This window comes from Phalacrocorax aristotelis, chromosome 15 (assembly GCF_949628215.1).
Source record: "Phalacrocorax aristotelis chromosome 15, bGulAri2.1, whole genome shotgun sequence".
Lineage (NCBI taxonomy): Eukaryota > Metazoa > Chordata > Aves > Suliformes > Phalacrocoracidae > Phalacrocorax > Phalacrocorax aristotelis.
In genome coordinates, this window is record NC_134290.1 from 2986086 (window position 1) to 3006850 (window position 20765).

Sequence of the window (20765 nt, forward strand, 5' to 3'; positions counted from 1 at the left end):
CCCTTAGAGAGGATCTATCACTGTAGCAACTCATAACTTATTTATGAAATTTAACAATACCAATTATATAAACCTACTCACAGCAGGGAGCTTTCATCCAAACCATCGCTCTGGTGGCTGCCAGAAACATCAGCGACCAAGCTGTAATGGAGGCAAAACTCACCCAGGAGCTGAAAACCAAGTAAATGTGTCTCTCACTGTGCCACAAAAGCTTTCCACACCCTGGGCACTGGTAGCTTGCCAAGCAGAGGCTATTCCAAAGGTGGGGTTTCTTCCCCTGGAAGCCCGGCAGCTCCTCCCTGCAGGACCAGCAGGAGCATGGCTTTCCACCTACTTGGGCTGGCTGACCCCAAGTTTCCCAGAACTGAAGTCCAGAATGTGCATGAGAAAAAAAAGAGAGCAGGACTGGGAGGAAGCAGAGACTTATCCCTCAGATGCACAAGACAGCAATGGACACTAGGGTAGGTGGTGAGCTTCAGAGGACCTCTCTACCTGTGGACACCCAGCATGAGCCTTTCCACCCCAGGAGCTCTTGCTGGAGGGCAGCTTTGGTGGCTTTTCAGGAACATCAAAAGCTATGGCCTTCAAACCTTCTAAGTTCTAGGGAGTCTCCCAGCCCTACCAGGTCCCAGTTTTGAGCTGCCTGCTCCTGCCATGCTCCACCTTCACACAGGGATTGTTATGGAAATAGTACCAGCATGACACCCCAAAGCTGCATCCCCACCATGTTTCCCTTCCAAGGAGACAAGCCACAGGGAGGTGACACATGGAACTTGCCCTTAGCTCTCCTCCCTAGTGAGAGGCTGCTGCACAGATTGGCTGGTTTCTTCTTCCTCAGGTCCAACGCCTCCACCCTCCATCTCCTCCAAGAAATGACAGAGCCTTTTTTTTTTTCCTCCAGCAGGGTACCTGTGAGCTATGGTGAAGGAGGAGGAGGGACATACCATGGCATGATGCCACATCATGTTCTCTGTGGCTCTTTTGGAGGATGTAGAGATGACTGCTGTCACAGCTTCTCCCTGCTCCAGTGGGGAAAGAATTGGACGTCTCTTTGGGAGTATCGTCGTCTCCCCATTCACACATGGGATTAGATCTGTGTGAGGGTTTCTTACAGTAAGTTCTCAGGGTAGCTCAGAGGGACCCCATCAACATCAGACCTTCACTGTACAAGGCACCACACAAACACTAAAAAGCAATGCCCATCCCAGATATTCTCACTTGAATCTACAATTTCTGTGTCTCAATGAAGAACTCAGAAGGGGAAAATTTAACAACATGATAGGTTTTTCTTGTTAAATAACATTTCCTTTCCATAAGGGCGCTGTATGCTTGAAACAGCAATATTTTTACCCTGAAGTGCCAGCACAGGTGATGTCAGGATCCCACACTCCTGTTGCACACTGGGGACCAAATTCCTTTCAGACTGCATTTCCCAGGGGACATGACAGCCTCCATGGCCATAAGAGAGGACCATGGTCCTCTGCAGGAGACATGGCAGGAGCGGGGAGTCACACGCAGGAGGGAACAGGTTGGAGACACCAAGTTTCCAACCAGCAGTTCCCAGGAGGTACTGCAATGACTACTCTCCAGACTGAAATATTTCCATTTCAGTCAAAACACATTGGGTGCTATTTTTGCCAAAAAATCAACTATTTGAGGAGGGAGAGGAAGGAAAGTATTTTCTAACTAAATATCCAAAATATTATCTTTCTTTCACTTTGCCATTTTCCTATAAACAATCTCTGTTTCTGTTATCTCTGTGTTTCTACCTTTTACTTCCTTATAGAAGCGGAGCTTTAATAAAGAAATATCTTTGGTACTTTGTAAAGCAACGGTCGTCTTGAAATATTTATACTGTTTCCTGAGCCCACTCAATATGCAGTGTACGTACACAGCTACCATTTTAGTTTGTCCTTCAGTCTTTAAAAAATGTATCAGATTCTTTTTTCTTTTTCAGGGCCTAAAAGTCACTATTGCCAAAATAGCTGGTCATAATCCCGCGCCACAGTTTAATGGAATGAAAGGTTTTGTTCACCACTGGCACAAAATGACTGGTGCGTCCAGAAATTTTGCTGTCCAAAAAAATTGCAATGAAGTAAGGAGGGGAAAAAAGTGTTAAAGTCTGACTTATGCTGGCAATATAGGAAATTGTCCACACAGCAAGGAAGAGACTTTTGTTCCTGGGCCAGAATGTGAGTTACAGTTTTACATGGGGCTGTTAATGGATTACATTTTTTTTACATTAAAAATTGTAAAATTAGAAGAAAAAAAAAGTTGGTTGGGGAAAGAATTTACAAGGAAGGAAGCTGTCATTGGTCTATTTAAAGTCTGTTGGAGGCTAATGATGAATATTCAGTTACTGTAGCGGGTCTATTACAATAGCAGAGGGGGACTGGGAGGAAGCGGGGACCCACATGGAGGAAGGTGCTGTACAGTCTCTGCACCATCAGGCTTCCAGCTGAAGGGCCACCAGGAGAGAATATTACTTTGATTTTCATTAGAGCTTGGGGGAAGAAATCAGGGACGAGGTCCAACTCTATAGCGAAGGCGCTCCATCCTGAAGTCTGGACTCCATTCTTAACTCCCACCTGGCTAGATGTTTCCCAGACCCATAGGAGCGGACACCAGCTCTTCATTGCTGTTTCCTAATAGCACACACATTCCTCTTTAGAGTTCATCATATAACTCCAACCCTACAGATCAGGCCTTACAAGTGAATCCTTCTTGCGTTTGTGAGTGCTTCCATCAAACTCAGGCCTCTGCCAGGTGCCATTAGCAAACTTGGTCCCGTTTTCACATCTCATGACATCTTCCCTCTCCCCTGGCCAAACAATGCCCTCACCATGACAAATTTAGGGGCTCTGTAAGACCACTTACGCCACAAATTCATATCTAGCGAAGGATTCAAAGGAGCAAATTCAAGAAGGTTTTGTAATCTCAGAGCTGGAAACCCTGTTGGTCTCTGCAAACTAATAAAAACTGTGGAAAAATTATAAATACAGACCTTCACAGAGCAGTCCACTTTCTTGCTTATCACTACACTGTAAGAGAGTAATAATTTTCAATGTATTTACATGTGCAGACTTGAAGATTCCTGAGGTACCAGCCAATGCTTAGTAAATGCAGCTGCCAGACAAAAAACTTGTTAAAAATCTCTTTTAAGATCCACGGTTTATAACCAGGAAGCACCAAAGCATCCAACTCCTACTGGCCCTAAGTAAATTATTTTAGAAGATACTTCTGATATTTCTACTACAAAGCCTTATATACCAAGGCTCTCCAGAGCTGCTGTAGCTCATGGTAACAAGGCTTCAAAAGACCTATTAAATGTCAGGCCCTGAGGGTCATACTGATGCCTGTTCAAGGTCAAGATGAGGCACGATACAGCAGAGGATTTCCCTGTGGTTAGCTGCTGCCATGTTCTTCCAGCATTCTCCGAAACCCCTGAGCCAGGCAATGTCTAGATCTTGTTCATGATGGCAATTCCTAGCCTAAAGCCTGACCAAAGGTATATCAGTGGCCAAACACGGTGTTTCCCCTCCACTCTTTCCAAATTGCCAGGTTTTAACTCCTCCTTGGCCAGTCACTCTGAAAGGACAAATGTTTGCCGTCCTATCAGTCCTGTCCCCTCCACCTACCCAGTGCCCGTGGATACAGAGGTGCAGAATCGAACCCCAGTTCCAGATGTGCAAATATAACTCAAAGGTATTTGGGTTTATATTTCCCAGGCCACCAGTTGCTGTCCTTCCTGTTGAGACTCTAGAGTGGGAAATAAATGGAAGACAGCCATAACAGATACAGAAAGAGGAAGAGAAAAAAAGTGACTGGAATTAATATACCATCTCGCAGGAAAAAAATAACCCAGAAAACGATTGTTAATGTGCATTCATTTCAGCTTATTTCCAGCATATTGAAATAAAATTGAACCACTCTCAAGAGTGGAGAGTCTAAAGTGGATAAACTGCACCAGGAAAGGACTCAGTGGGAGAAGAACTCCTGAGTACTTCCTTCAGTCTTATCTCAGATGAAATATGAGCTCTCTCTGCATGGGGACTGCAGGCCAGCCCCACAGAAAATAATACCCTATACTGGATGCCTAGTAATACAAGTCAAAATGTCCACTGAGAAATACAGGAGGCTGTTCACTGCAGCATGCTCTGCCAGTATATCGAATGTCCTGATCTTCTTGCCAGAATGGGAAGAGGTCAGATAACCCTGGTTTGGGTGCATGCATGGCATGTTAACAACCAGTGCTCCTAATACTCATCTGAGCGCTGCAGCCCGAAGAGATCACTGCAACAAACCTGAGAACCAGCAGTGAAAAGAACCACCTAGACATCCAGAGCTATCATTATCAGGCAAATAAAAAGATAGACTCCCACAGAGAAATACTGTTGTGCTTGTTGGAGTAAGAGCAACATGAGAGGAGATGGAGAATGGATGTCGGCCAACAGAGACAGCACCAGCATCCAGTCATGCTGGGCTGAGCTTCTGTAGGTCGGGCCCTGCTGGACAGATCCCCCAAAGAAGGGGCAACGGAGGAAATCACAGCTACCCAGTGTTTCTTGAGCTGACTTTCTCATTTTAAAAGAGGTTTCCACTGGGGCTTTGACCAGGAAACTTTCCTCAAGGACATTTGCTGGAGGAAAGCCTCATCTCTCCAACAGATGTTATAACTCTAAGTCTCACACTGAAAAGGTTTCAGGCAGCATGTGGCTCTTGGGATATTTCAGTGGCGAACATGGGAGATGAAAGTGGATGTAAATACACAATGAGAAGATGCGAGCGGAGCGAGGTCATTTACAGTGGACCAAGATCTACTTGCATTAGTCAGACCGATGCCTATCAGTCCAACATGTTGTCAGCATGCCAGGGTAGACAACCCTTTTGGAGCCCAGAGGCTCATTCTTTTATCCTACTGACACCCCAAAACGCACTGTCTTCTCCATTATGCCAGCTCTGAATCATGGTACAGATTTTAGATGTTTTGTGTTCAGCCCAGCTTCTGTTCTCAGTTACACCAGGCAATCTTTGGAATAATTCCTTTGGAGCCAGGATGATTACCGTGGATTAATGCCAAAGGCAGCAAACTACAGCTCATGATCTTTGATGGAGAAAACATATACATAATGTCGAAATACACTGCCACTCTTCTTTGTCAAGTGGATCATTCTGGATCTTTGTCTCGCTTTGAAAGGGCCCATGATACTCATCAAGGGAGCTAAGAGCCACCCTTTCACGTAATCATTTTTCCTCTCAAAAGCTTTCCCAATAAGAAGCTTCAAGGACTAAATTGCATTAATTTGAACGAACAGTAACTAGGGTCTGAGACTTCCAGAAGCCCTTCAGCACCCATAATAACCACTGAAGACAATGGGAGTTGCAGATGATCAGGAAAAACTGGTTAAAGGGCTTAACAGAATTACTCTTTTACAGTTCTCTAGCCCCAGACCCACAAACATTTCTCCCCTGCTGTCTTTTGGCAGTCACAGATTAAAAAATAAAAGCTATGACTTGCATGCAACCCCCCAAGTCACCCAATAACTATGGTTTATTAGTACGGCTCCATTGACTCTCATGCATGGGGAATTTTAAGGGCAAAGCCCAATACTGGCATCTGCAATACAGATCTCATCATCCCTCTGCATAAGCTTCACCCTCTGCAGATTTCTGCTGCATGTTTTGCTCTTGCTCTCCACATCATATTCCTCTTGGCACAAGTGGAAGTTCTAAGCAGAGACAAAAGGAATTTTTACAGTACAGAGGGGCAAGAGATCCAAAAGGAATACTTTGCCTAAAATTCCCAGCATCACAACTACATAATTTTTACCTGATTTATGTTTTTCAATTGCAGCATGACCACAGGATACAGATGCAGTATAACTCACATCCCTCTACACATTTTCCTCTAGTTTCCTCCCTTTTTTTTTTTAATCAAGGAAATAACAAATTTTATTTCATGCTCAAAAACTTGAAAACTTTAAAAACCTTTTCTCCCAGAGCACTCATCCTGCCAAAGAAACTGCTAAAGTGGTCCCGTGTGTCTCAGGAAAGAAAGGCAATGGAGGGAAAATGAACATGTATCAGAAGTCTGTGTTCACTGGAATTTGAATCTCTCTGGAGCTCATGGCTATTCTTTTTGAATGAAATCATCGGCTGCTGAAAGTCTTTAATATCACTACTGAATTAAGTTTCCTACCTGGACGGCTTATTAACTTTTTCTTCTGGGAAATAGGAGGAGAAAAACCAACTCAGAGGCCTTGTGTAGGAGAAAGCCACAGAGAGGGATGGACTTGCAGAGACATCCCCATCCACCCTGCAAAGCCCCTGTCCCCGGAGGCCACTCAGGCCAACGCGCTGCTCGTGCTTGGCCAGAGCATACGGAGGCAAGCAGAGATGGAGGGAGAGTCCTCAACAAGGCACCTGAGACCTCACTCTGAGCTCACTTTTGGCACTGGAAATGGTCTTTCTTCCCTGCCTCATCTTCCTTCCTCTCAGTCACAACCATTTGCCAAGGGTAGGTGTTCAAGGGGAGAATCATCAGGCCAAGTCTCCACTGGCACCTAGACCTAATCCTACCTCACCCCACTGCAAGACTTGCTCTGAGGTGAGTGAAATCATTTTCAACCCAGCACACTGGTCTCCCTGCCATGCTCTGACAGCCAAAGGTGCAAAGCACACCACCAGAGCGGGCCAGGTGGCAATTCTTTCTATGAGGATGGGCTTTATCTCATGTAATTTTAGCTATTCAAAAGGCAGGCATCTACTCTAAGCCAATCATTCAGACTCTGCAGGTGAGCCAGGCAGTGGGGAGGGCTCCCCACCCACCCTGCTAGCCATGGGCTGCGCTCTCAAAGGAAAACAGCTTTGCTCTGCGAAAGTGCCCACCAAGCTCTGCTTTGTGCAGAGGGAGCCTAGACACCAGCCCAGCCTGGGGACACCGCTTCTAGACCGCATCTTCAGCCACCACACACTTACTCCCATCTGATCCAAGCCCCACGCAACAAGTTAGGAGATGAAGGTTTAGTGCTGGAAGCACATCTTCACCAGGGCTCAGGCCGCCAAGGCTGCTCCGAGGCACTGCAGGTGCAGGGGGATGAGCAGAGAGACATGCTTTGGCCACAGCTGGGGCCAGCTTTCCCCAAAAATGGGGTGCCAAAGCCAGCTCGCGCACCCGGCTGGGTCAGCGCTGCCTCTCAGCCTTGTCTGCTGGGGTGTGCTTCCCCCACCCAGGGCTGCTTTCAGCTAGGAGATGCTCCTCTGCAACAGCCCTACGCAGGGAATTAAGAAATATTTGAGATTAAAATAAAGAAAACATAGAGGTGGCGAGGCTTTCCTCAGCATGACAAATTCATTCCTCCCATGGCTATAGCCCCTAATGAGATGATCAGTGACCTGATGAATGTCAGGTCACCAGTTTCTGGTACAAAAGGCTGTGCACCGTTTTAAAAAAGTGTGCTTTTTCCAGCTACTTTTTTTCTATAAGGAAGGAATAGCACTAAAAATACGTCCCACCATATTCTCCAAGGGCATAAAAAGACATCACTCCCATAAAGCCGAGATAGACTTACTTATACGTGCCAGCTGGGGAGTGGGTCTGTCACTGGGAAACAATTTCACTACCTATGCACACACACACTTATTTATATATTAAAATATATTTAATTATATTTTAATATAGATTTGTATGTTAAGCCTATCTAAATCTACAAAGGTAGGTCATACTTCTCTAACATACTCAATCCTGAATGGCTCTTTATCTTATATGTGCAGTTTGGGGGTTTTATATATCATTTATTTTATATATGTTTTCATAGTTATGTAATTTTTTATATATTCAGATATATATAAAAAACCACAAAGGTGGGTGCATATTTGTCTAATATTTTCAACCTTGAATGGGTCTTTATTTTACTATAATAATCTTATCCTGCTTTCCCTTAAGAAATTACATCTTTGTAAAGGTCCGTACGGTCATTTCTATGCTATCAGTACAGAGGAGAAGTTATTAAGGAAGTGAGCATCAGAAGTTATCCTGAAAAGACAATGCCGTGGATTTTAACCCTTTTGACCCTGCCAGCTCTAAGTCAGTGTATTTATATATTCCAAGTGTTTCTGTTCACTGTCTCATCGACTATGGCCGCAGGCCCGCATATAAAATGCCAAGCAATTTTTAGCACAAGCTCAGCATGGCTAGATGCCATGCTCTTCATATGGCATGAAGCCCTTCTAATAGTCTTCACTGTTTTACCTCCTCCCCCCCTGCTCCGGGAAAACCCACGATGAATGTAAACCTTCAAATCTTTCCATTGACTGTAATGAAAGGGTAGTTTAGCAGCAAAAATGTGCGGGGTACATCATTACTCAAGTTCCAGTAGAGGTTGGGAGGCTGGCACGGAGGGAGGCGGGGAAAAGCTATTTCAAGTGGTAGTGCACCCGTAAATAAATAAATATTGACATATTATGCCAGGATCTGTGCTGTCATTGGAAAGGGCAGGCAGGGAACACAGGGCACATTCAGAAGACCACAGAGATTATTTAGATTGAGTAAGTGTTATATTTTTTTATATATGTGTGTGTATATATATGCTTTTCTGGGTCTGAGCCTGAAAATGTTTGTACACAGACATACATTTGCCCCTTTGAGCAGGGTTACGGGTGTAAGCGCTTGCAAGGATTACAGGCATTATTTGTTACCCGCCGGCGTGACTTGCACGTCTATGGAGAGCCATGCTCAGGTCACCAGCTACGGCAACCAGAAGAGACTCCTGCATCTGCACCAGCATCTGCACTCCAGGCTGCAGTGACCGCCTACAGGTGGCTCCCGGGCGGGCGGCGGAGAGACCCCTCCCAGCAGAAGGTCACAACGCAGGTCCCTACAGCCCTCCACTGAGAGCCAGCTCTGCTGGGCCCGAAGAATAAGGGATCTGAGTCACTCCTGCCCTCCTGGATGGAAAATGCTATATTGAGCACCTACATCTGTCTTAGGTATAATCATGGGTATGGCACTGTTCCTGCAAAACATTTGCACCAGGAAGCGACTTGACACATGGATGAAGTTCCAAGTAAAGTGAGAGGCATGAAGTTAATTACCAGCAGGACCTGACATTTAGAAAAGGACTTTAAACAGCGTTTAGGCTTGGTTTTCAGCTTAAGTACTTACATCCAAAACTGAGATTCAAAAAGACCTCTTCAGCCGCCTGGCCCTGAAGATCCCAATATTTTCTAATACCTTCCTTCTTCAACCTGAAACCACCACACCTATGCCCTTGCTCTGCACATCCAGAGCCAACCAGGCAAACAATCCCCTCCTGCCAAAGACCCTCCGAAAGCCAGAAACCAGCACAACACAGGTCTCTACACCAAGATCTCCAGAGGCATCTGGAGCACGCTTAGCAAACCTGCTCCCTGAACAAGGCTGTGAGCTTTGTCTTTAAAGTACTGCCACCTGGGGAAAAAAAAATAACCAACAGCTTTTCTGCAGTAGCCTGATGACCAGAGCTTCTGAAAGCTAGTCCAAGCCTTTTGTTGCTTTAAACAGGTTTAAGCCCACATGCGGCCGCAGAGACATCTGTTTAGCACAAAGACAGAGGTTGTTGTGGATAGGGACATGTCAGAAAGAAATACAAGGTCCCTGCTGCCAAAAGGACAACCCGCAGTGAGATCCTGCCTCTGTAAACCAGCAGTTAAGGCATTGACCTTGGGGTGGGAAGTCCTGCATTTTGGCCCCACGTCCTGATGATATTTCAACAGCTTGATGTAAAATGCGTAAGCAGGTGCCAGAGAAGGGGTTGCCACTAAGTCCTGGCTTAGCTCCAGCCACAAGTGACATGCAAAGCAAAGCCCAAAAGCAAAGGCGGCTCTCACGGTCCTGAGCGGGTCCCCACGACGGAGGCAAGCATTACCTCTGCATCCTGGACATCCTGTGGAGCTCCATGTCATCGCTGCCGCGGAAACCTTTCGCAAAGGGGTTGTTCTCAATCTTTAACTGGGTGATCTGAAAGGGAGGAAATGCAATGGGTTCATCGCAAGTCCAAGGCATGGCCTGGGAGAGAGGGGATATTTTTTATTAAACCCAAGCCAACAGGGATATGGGGGGAAAACACAGCTTTCTGAAACTCAAGTCATCCTTCAGCTCAGGCACTGACCACTCCAGATGGGCCTTCCTCTAGATCTCTCCACTGGAGAAATATCTCCTTTCAACAACCTCTCGCCTCTCTCAGGCTTGTCCCATAACTAACACGTGGGACTACACACACACACACACAAATTTCTTTCTGGAGGAAATCTACTTTGAGTTACTTACTTTCTTTTTCCTGTTGGGACAGAAAGGGCTGCACCGGCCAGAGGGCCAGGGATGGAAGTCATATTGTCTGAACAAATCCCACTGACACCAACAAATATTTGCTCATCAAAGTCCAGCCATGATGAAAACCTTACCCCTCAGACCCTGGATCCTCTCACTCAGACCGATAAGGCTCACGCCTTCTGTATTTCCTACCTGCTAAACCCCAGGTGTTCTGCATCTGACATCCTTCCCTCACCAGCCACACGCCTGTAAGCACTGCATGGACTAACTTACCTAAGGTACTTGGAGGACAACTCCACCACTGACCATCGTGCCCTGGAGGAACATTTGTCTCCCCATTAATTCTAGAAGGAATTAAGAGGGACTACTTCACTCGCTTAGTTGGTTACCTTCGGCCTCAAAAGTTTGCTGGGATGAATCCCCCTCAGACTCCTAACTTTGGTCCTCTTACAACATCAAAGTTAAACATTCAAAGCAGCTGCTGTACAGAACATACCCTTAGCCAGAGCAACTGTGTTGCTCAGAGAGGTGCAACCCTCTCCTCCACATACCTCTCCTGAGGGCTTAGGGGAGTAGGTTTTCTCAAGCCAGGGGTTGTCATTTAAGCAAATATTAACTGTGGACCTGCAACACCCTCAAATGCCCGGGTGATCTTGTACAAATTCACTCTGCCATGCCGAATTTAATGCAAATGCTTTGGTGTCTTTGCAGAGCAAGCCTGAGTCTGGATCAGCTGTGATCTAGATGCAGTGCCCTAATATTCAGGCAGAAGAGGCGATAAATCCCCTTCTTCTCTCTCGCCACCACTGCCTGGCAGTCCGAGCCCTCAGCCAGGAGTCAGGAGAGCCACCTGAATTTGCCCAGGAGGAGAGACAACCCTGTGTTTGCTGTGGGAGGAACTTCACGCGCCCACCGCATTTTATGGAAACACTGTCCTTCCTTCCTTCCTATTGAAAGTTGGCCAACGGGAAGGAAAGAGATCAAGATTAATGGTGGGAGAACAGAGAGAGGTTCATGTTCACCAAGTCAAGCACGCACAACTGGAGCCACCTCTTTGCCAAAATTCAAAGAGAAAAATCTGGCTCAGCTAGTGTCAATAGCAAACCCCGCCAGGTGTCTGCACGACCAGATTATTTTGCTATTTTCTTGTCTCATAGCATATTTTTTTTCCAAAGGCCATTTGTTTATTTGTCATTTTTGCCTAATTCAGCCCCAAATCTCACAGAAAGACCCCATCACCACTACGCTTGTCCCATGGGGCATTCCTATTAAATCAGAACCTAACTTAATACGCAAACAGGGCATTGTGCTTTTTTTGTCACACATTTCAGGTTTCAAAGAGAAGGGAGAACAAACAATCTGTTTGGTCCAATTTGCCATTTGAGCCATTCTGTAGTGGTAAAATGGGGGCAAGTTTTATAATTAAAAGCCCTGAATGATTAGACAACCACCTGTGCATATTGCAAAGAAACTTCCCACCAGTTTCCACCGGAGAGGTGGTGGCACTGCTATAATGAATAATAGGCATTATTCAACTTTTTGAATGTTTCTATGCAATTTGCATTCTGAAGCACACTAAATGTACGAGTTGTCCTCACTTGCTGAACCCAATGGCAATATTTGCTTGCATAAGTGAGGTCCTTTACTGAGTAAGGATTTACAGTATTGGCACAAGCACACAAACGTACAAGGGCCGGATTCATCCCAACCTAACCGAAGGCATTTTAACCAAGGTGCCTGCACTGGGAACCTCATCTCCCAGCGTTCCTGCTGGAATCAATGGAGGGAGACGGGAACTGCCAAAGGGCACTGGGGCTCTGAGGTGGGTAGCGTTGCATTCACAGGTCCCCCAATGCCCTCCGTTCACCAGAGAAGGAGCCATCAGCATGCTAGCCCCTAATTTAAGGACCTCAGATGAATGCCCTGTTTGATGAATCAAGCCTTTAATCACCCACAAAATGTTGGACAAAATATCGTATGGGACCTCATCTTGCAAATACATAGCTTTACGAGTAGAGAAGTCCCCTAAACCTCATTAGGAAGACTCGTACAAGCAAAGGTATTAACATATGTGTTGGTGGTAGAAAGCCCCAAGTGAAACATGGCTAACTTCAGCCTCCTTAAAATTAGAGATCTGCTAGATTAAAGGCATCTAGAAACCAGGGACTACAGAAGGTTTCAAATTAGGTCTCAGCTCTCTGGTGTATCCTTCAGATGGATTTCAGCAGGAACTTTCAGAGCAAAGTTTCCCTAGAGGTTAAGTCATGGCATCAGCCCTAGCACTGAGCCAGGAGAGTCCGAGCCAGATTTAAGAAAACCGTACACAACAAAACAGAAAATAGAGAAAAAGCTGCTGAATCCCTGCTTTAGAAAACAACCTGTGGAAGATATTTTGTTTGGCCAGCTTTTGTCTGACTTACAAACTATTTCAGGGGTGGAAAAGCAAATGAATGGGTGGAAATAACCTTCTTCTGCATCAACTTTGCCATAACAAAACTCGGTTTAATTGACGGTAACTCTTGGGGGGGGAGGGGAGAAATGCTGTCAGAAAGTCAAATCACAATCACATCATGAAAAATAAAAAAAATACAACGTCCTGCAAGGTCATTAAGACAGAATGCCCAGGGCTAGATTATATAGCACAGATTCAATAAAACTGTAGGGCTTTGGTTATGTATTTGTTACTGAAAGAAACTGATGGCAAAGTTTGCTTCTGCCCACTGATTCCTAGAGCTGCTGCAGACCCTTCTGAGACAAGAGCTTTCCAGGGTGAAGCCTTCCAGATTTACACTTTTCAGGGCTTGTCTGACCTAAGGGTTCATCTTCACTTTAACGGGAAGCGACAGTTCCCAATGAAATCTCAGCACCGCTCCTCTGCAGTCCTTTCTCTGGGCTAACTGACCACAAAGCACTTCTGCTGAGACATTTCCAATGGCATCTTTAGCTCCAGCATGATAAAATTTAGCTTTGCATCCAGTTAGGTTGAAGAAAGACACTTTACTTTTTTTTTTATTGCACAGCCCTGTATTTATACAGGTACATGTGTCTACAGGTTCATGCATCAATACTGTTATGGCCAGGGTCAAAACTACCGCTTAGTATCACTTTTTGTCAAGCACTTGCCATAATAAGATTTTTCTCAATTGCTTCTAACTTTACAAAACTTTGTTAATGCTGAAATGTTCCACACCAGATGTATGTCCTGGGCTCCTTTTTATTTACCTATTTTACTACCAATCAGTCCCACTTTTTTTGAGCACTTCAGCTAAGGGAAAACACACCGCCCTGACCCTCTTGGGCTTTTGTGTCCTAAAGGCTGGGCATTTTGGAAAAGGGGCTTCATGTTCTGCAAGGGGGGATCCTTAGTTTCCGAGCTCTTTTCTTGTGAAAATCTGCCCCACTTGGACAACTTAAAAGCCTGAGTGGGGAAAAAAAAATCACCATTCAGGTCACCCCATTCAGTGATGAAGAGGTTGGGGTGATTAACCTTGAGCTGAGCACGCAGGGACCTCCCTGGGCCTCCCCATGCTGTGGGGATACATGCTGTCCCTGCTCTGCAGGTGACCGTGATCCTGCTCAGCGCGGCAGAGGTGGGCCAGGAGCACCCCTGCCACTGCTGTAGCTGGCTGTGCTGGGAGCAACTGGGAGGCCGGGCTTCAGGCTTGAAAGCACAGAGCCTTTTTCTTTTGCACTCTCACGTACCCCAGGTGGAAACCAAGTCAGCGTGAAGGAGGAAGCCAAACCAGAGCAGTGGGAAAGAAAGAAACAGATGAAGACAAGGTGCCTGCTGAGGCTACATACATCTGGCTGGGCCCAGCAGAGGAGCTGGATGGGGAGCGGGAACTTGGAGCCCAAGTTAAAGGCCAGGGGAAGGGGGGGCTGCTGGCAGCGGGGAGAAGATGCCGAACCCAGAAGCCAGTGAAGGAAATGGGAGGGACTGAAAGCCAGTGGCTGGTTGGAGGTACTGGTGTGAGACAGAGGGGCTCATTGAAGAGGCTGTTGGCTGAACTGGGAGACAAGAACGGAGGATGAGAAGAGACAGACTTTGCACAGTGTTGGGTGGGGGGAAGGAGGAGGTTCAGGAGGCGGGATTGAGGCTGGGGAGAGATAGGGTGTCTTTGCAGAGCTTGGGGAGGGAGGTCTGGATTGAGGACTGAAAGGGGCCGGGGGCTCAGGGCTGGCTGAACACCCTGTCCCGGGGCTGGCAGGGAGGCAGGGAAAAGACTGAGGACAAAGGGGCAGAGGGAGACAGGCCTGGTTCAGACACAGGCTGTGAAGGACGCAAGACCTCTTGAAGGAAACACGCGCCCACCAAAGCCTGGGAGAGGACTAAGCATTTGAGAGTAGAGATGCAAGAAGGCCCAGAGAGGGTCAGTGAAAGGAGAAGAGCTCCCTGCAGTCCCCGAACGACCAAGGACTGCACAGAAGCCACCAGTCCTGGTGATGAAGAGGAGATACATGGTCTCGCTTAGCCCAGGGAGCCCTACCTCGCACAGTGCTTGGGGGACCCTCCTTTGGAAAGGAGCCTGCCCTGAGCAAGGACAGAGGCTGCCCCTTCTTGGTGGGAAGACACAGGGCCAATGGCCCCAGGCTGGCAGGGAGAGTGTGGGGGACACAGCCCTGCAGGGCTGCTCTGGGGGACTGGCCCAGGTCCAGTCTCTGCACAGGGGCACTCCATGGGATGCCAGCCACACATTGGTGGCCTCTGCTGAAATGATGGAGATGGCTACCTGCAACCAAAGACAAGGCGAACTGAGCTCTCAGGGAAAAACATCCCAAGTTCAAGGACCTGTCTGCTTCCAGCAGCAGCTACACCTACACAGACCTGCTAGATGCCTCGACAGAGTGGCAAAAGGCCACATGCTCGGAGGAGAGCCACAAAGGCAGCTCTCCAAAATTTGGCAGGGTAGAACACCGGTTGATTTGGCCAACTTAACAGCGCTCTTTTAATGTAGGGGTCTTTTCTGGGGTTGGGATGAACCTTTCTATTCAGAAAACCCTCCCAGCATGTGTCTCTGTGCCCACTGGCTCTCTGGGAGTGCACCAGATTAGTCTTCAGCCAAGCCCTTCCCTGGCTCTCCACATCTCTACGGTGCACGTAGCATTTCTGGGTGCCTATAGCATCCCATCTGGGGCTGGTGTTTCCTTAAAAGAATATGGGCTACCAAGAATTGTTAAATAACTTAGACAAAAAAATATCAGCAAAAAACTGGATATCCTGAGGGGGAAAAACTAATATAAAGCCCAAGTCCAGCTAACAGGGAAAGTAGGTTGTAAAAATTAATGAGAATAATTGTTGTGAATTCTTGCTTTTGAAAGAACCCTCGTGAGGGCAGAACCTTAATTATTTCTGTCTATTAGGGTTCATTTCCTGGTCCTAAGCAGAGAGCTAGTACCTAATAAATATGAGCTAGTAGCACAATGATTTAAGCTACAGCAGAATGGTACTTAACTGTAGGGGAAGTTAATATCTGGGAATCAGCCTGATTGCAAGCACCCATTGTGTAAATGGCAAGGAAATGAAATGTGCATGTGACCTATTTTAACACCTCAATATTTCTGGGGCATTTTTTCAGGGTTGCAGAGAGGGGGGAGGTGGTCAACTGAGCTGCTGACAACTGCACTGAAAACTTTACCGAAAATTTTCTTCGTAGCTTAAGCCTCCTTTTGGGGAGTAGGGCCGGGAAAGGGGGGATCCCAATGTGCTTAAATACCTTTTCAGGCTGTCTAAAATATCAGGGGAAATAAGCACAAGCCGTACATTGGGATTGCAGCTGTGCTATTGAAATACATTGACAGATCTGAAATCGGGCAGGTATTTCTATAAGCTGTGTAAGCATAGGCTCAAATGCATTTGTGGGCAAGTCATGCAATTAATACTGTAATATAATTCACCTATACATAGCTCTTGAAACCTAAACCACATGGACATATAAATTTGTTTGTGTGTGTATATGTATGCATGTGTGTTTAAAATACATAGGTGTATAAAAACTGTGTGTAAAATACGTTGGTGTATACAAACTGTGTGTGATTGTGCTGGTAGGAAGAGTTTCATGAAGGATATGCTACAGGTGATGGGTGGAAGTGAGAGAGAGATGGCTGTAAATGTGAAAAAATAGGTACTGCACTGACAAAGAGACGTGGGGATGGACAGGCAGAGCCTCCCTGGGGAGCTCGATGCAGACAGACACACACCAGCGGGACTACGATCATTCACGGCAAGGGGAAGCACAGTCTGCACTGCAACATGAAGATATGTTTTGCCAAGCAGCATCTCAGCTGTGAAAGCTGAACTCAGGTTTCTGCCTGTGGAAAAGACCCCACTTGCCACTCAACTCAGCTGAAGGATGTTACCCCTTCTGCACAGCCAGCATCTGCAACAGCATCAGCTGCACATCGCCTCAGCCCTGGTATTATTATCCATCTGCGCTGGGGCAAGCTACAAATTTTATTCCCTTCCCTGGAGGGAGATGCCATTTAGGGTAGATCATTCCCTGGTTTATTTTTATGGCTCTATCTTTCTCAGTTGGGTCTTTATCTTGGGGCTACAGCCACTCTTTATTTGTTCCCCCAACGATTCAGTGCAGCAAGAGGAGGAATGTGTCTGTTGGGGAGGGGGGAAGGGATGTAAATCTATGTAAAATGTGTAGGGGGGTGTGTAAAATGTGTAGCGGTGTCTGTGTGCGGGTGCATGTGTCTGCTGGGATGCAAGCGCATGTGTGTCTGTAGGGATTCATGCGTTTGTCAGTGCGTATGTTTTGACAGAGACGGATATGCAGATGTCATTTCTTATCAACCAGATGTTGTTGATTTACAATCAAATATTCCTGCTCCTCCTAATATGGCAGTTTTCCCAAACTACTGTACTTACATCTTTCTGCTTTGCATTTGTTTTATTTGCATGATAATTTTTTTTCTATAAAACAGTCCTATTTTTCTTCAAAGGAAAGCAGTTAAATTCAGGTCTGTTTTCTCATAGGGAAATGCCTCTAAAGCGAGCAGTGTGTCCCGTTTTATTAACTCCCAGTTCTACTAATATTATATTCTTTCTCCGAATCCATCAAGCAGAAGTTAAGCTTGATTTTATAGCATCCACAGCGGAGTTATAATTTAAGGCATAATTTGGCGAGGACTCAATTTGGATTCAGTTTGCTTGTCCTGGTTGTGCCAACAGCTCCTATTTTAAAGGGCAGGGAAGTATTTTCTTTTCTCCCTAGTTACGGTGAAACACTCTTTCTTCTCCAGCCTACCTCTGCTCTCTGCGTCTCCCTTGCCAACTGGTGGATGGAGGAAATGCATCCATTTCGCACAGGTTTAGGAGCTTCCTACTTACACCTCCAGGAAATCATCCCGGATTTGTCCGGGGTGTTAAATGACCTTTCTCCATTTGAAAAAACTAGCACATGATTTCACTCTGTCAAGCGCAAAGGAGCCATCCTACCTGCCCGTAAGTACCAGTAAAAGCTCGTAGCAATCGCTTTCTATGCCATTTCGTGAGGAATTTGCTTTTTTTCCAAAGGAAAATTGGCTTTTCATGGAGCTCTGCCCTAGAGAGGGGCTATCGGGGTCTGCGGGCAGTGGTGAGGGGCAGTCAGTGAAAGGCATCGCTAAATACATCTGCTGAGACCTACCCCAGCCCTGAGCCTTCCTCCTCCTCACTCCTTGCTAGGTGGGGAAGCCCAAAAGCCAAGCAAAGAAAGGAGAGGGACAGCAGCCCTGCGGTGGGGTCCCCCCAGGTGGGCAGCGGAGGTGGCCGAAAGCGGGAACCCTCGCGTGTCCACCCAGCAGCCCTCCCAAGAAAAACTTATTTGATATGTATTTGTTTTGCTTGGGCAGGCGGGGAACTGATTTTGGGTGCAGAGCCTCCCTTTCCTTCCAGGGCCTCCTCACTGCCAACCCTGCAGCCCCCCACCGACCTCCCCGCAGGGCCCTCTGAGGAGCGGCCGGGGCAGGAGGCCTTCCCCAAACAAAGGGCCGGAGCACGGCCAGCCCGGGTTATCAGCGCCCCGGCCGCGGAGGGGAGCGCCGGGCTCCCTTCTCCAGATTACAAGGCTTTGACCGATGCGGGGGAAAGAAGATAAAGCCAATTTCCTCGGTTGGTCGTCTCCTCTCTGAGCAAACCATCCTGTTGAGCTAATTCCTCCTCGGCTCGCCCTAAGCCCTGTCTTTAGACGCTTTGTCTGTGTCGCCAGGAATAACAGAGGGGATGGGATGGGTGTGTGGTGAGAGGAAAGGGTAAGGGGGGAAAAGAAGGGGGAGGGAGAGAAAAAAGGAGAAAAAAGGAGAAAGGGGGGGGAAGGAAAAGAAGGAGAAAGGGGGGGGAAGGAAAAGAAGGAGAAAGGGGGGGGAAGGAAAAGAAGGAGAAAGGGGGGGGAAGGAAAAGAAGGAGAAAGGGGGGGGAAGGAAAAGAAGGAGAAAGGGGGGGGAAGGAAAAGAAGGAGAAAGGGGGGGGAAGGAAAAGAAGGAGAAAGGGGGGGGAAGGAAAAGAAGGAGAAAGGGGGGGGAAGGAAAAGAAGGAGAAAGGGGGGGAAGGAAAAGAAGGAGAAAGGGGGGGAAGGAAAAGAAGGAGAAAGGGGGGGAAGGAAAAGAAGGAGAAAGGGGGGGGAAGGAAAAGAAGGAGAAAGGGGGGGGAAGGAAAAGAAGGAGAAAGGGGGGGAAGGAAAAGAAGGAGAAAGGGGGGGGAAGGAAAAGAAGGAGAAAGGGGGGGGAAGGAAAAGAAGGAGAAAGGGGGGGGAAGGAAAAGAAGGAGAAAGGGGGGAAGGAAAAGAAGGAGAAAGGGGGGGAAGGAAAAGAAGGAGAAAGGGGGGGGAGGAAAAGAAGGAGAAAGGGGAGCCGAGGCCCTCAGGAGAAGGGAAGGCGAGGGGATGATGTCTGCTGGTATGAGGGCCCAGCCCCTCACCTTGTGGTTTTGGTAAGAGGTGACGGCAATGAAGGCAGTCTCCGGGAAGACGTGGGTGCAGAAGGCGGTGTTCTTGGACCCAAAACCGTTGTTCTCGTCTGCTTTCACGATGTGGAGCCGCGGCTGGTATTTGTGCATGGAGTTCAGGATGATCTGGGCAAGGGCAGAAGGAGAGGACATTCCGTGGGAATGGAGGGGGCACAGCGCGGCGCAACATCCCACCCCCTGCCCAGGGATGGGGAGAAGAGGAAGAAAAGACAGGGGGCCACAGGTTTTTTAATCCCCTTCCCCAAAATCTTCTCCCTCTTCAGGGCTCCCCCAGACGGGCTGGTTTAGGTGCTGGGGTGAGGGGACATATCTCAAAAAACCTCCTCTCCAAACAAGGAGCCCATCAGGGCCAGGCGATGCTGTGAATCGTAGCTCCTTACCTGCTGCCCCCCCACCCTCTGTCAGCCCTGGGCTGTGCTGCTGGTCCCCCACAACGCCGCCGGGGCGGGGGGGGGCGGGGGGGGGGGGTGGTGGACACTAGGGCTACTCCCCCAACCTGCATTGGGACCCTGAACCTGCTGCTGGTGGTGGGGTCTCCGTCTTTCCAGGCCCTTCAAAGCCCACAGAACCTCCCAGCTCACCACCACGGTGGCTGGGGCATCTCGAGCCCCCTCCCAGGAGGGCAAAGGGGCAAGAAGGGGGGATGGAAGGGGAGGGCCGGGGGGATTCCGTGTGCCCACCACCAGCCAGAGGATGGCAGAGGAGGGTGCGGGGTGGGGGGAGGGGAAGCGCTGTGGTCAAGATAAAAAGCGGTCCCTGCTCGGTACCCGGTTAATCTCGGGAGAAGGTGGCGGGGGAGGGCGGCGGGGGGCCGCTCGGTCACGATAATGACTGCCGGACCCTGGCGACAGCGAGACGCAGCACGCCCCGCCGCCGCCTCCCCCGTCCCGGGGGTTTAAGCAAATTGCTTTGACATCCAGGAAAATCGTAGACATCAACGGTGAACGATCTAATGGGGTTTAATTTCATTACAGCGACTCTAATTGAGAGACTCCTGGTGCAACATCTCCTCTGAAGTCCCTTATTGTCCCCTCAGCGCCTTTGGTTTGTTTAGAGGGAGTTTTCCCCAAAGCCGCCTGTTCGCAGCGGGGGATGCCTCTTCCCCCCCTCCCCATCCCCCCGCCCCGGGACTGCTCCCCAAAACCAGCCCGGGGGGTGGGAAGGATCCCCCCCCATCTGTGCTGCTGCCGGGTCCCCGCTCTCCCCTCCCGCTTCCTAGGGGAGCGGGGAAGGTCCTGACCCCTGGAAAGCAGCCCTGGCGAACTGCTTTGCCACCAGCTCAAGGCAATATTAAAATAAAATAAAAATTATTAAAAAGGGGGAAAAAAACCCAGTGAACCCCCCGCAACCGGAGGGGAAAGGAGCCCTCATAAAAAGATGCTCAGCTTTGGGGTGGGCTGGGGGCTCGGCTGGCTGCTCTGCCCTGCAGCCCCCCCTGCTTCTCAGCGACCAGGTGGGCGGGGGTTTAATAGCACAAGATTTGTTATTAAAAAGCGAATTTAAAAA

The 20765-nt window shown here is 48.0% G+C and overlaps 1 protein-coding gene across 1 annotated transcript in view; it reads right to left on the reverse strand.

Annotated features, from left to right (window-relative positions):
- The window catches only part of TBX5 (T-box transcription factor 5), a 42638-nt gene that overhangs the window by 12010 nt on the left and 9863 nt on the right, over positions 1-20765 (reverse strand). Inside the window, 2 exon segments of the mRNA XM_075110322.1 lie at positions 9906-9997; positions 19212-19364. Coding sequence (XP_074966423.1) covers positions 9906-9997; positions 19212-19364 — 245 coding nt within the window.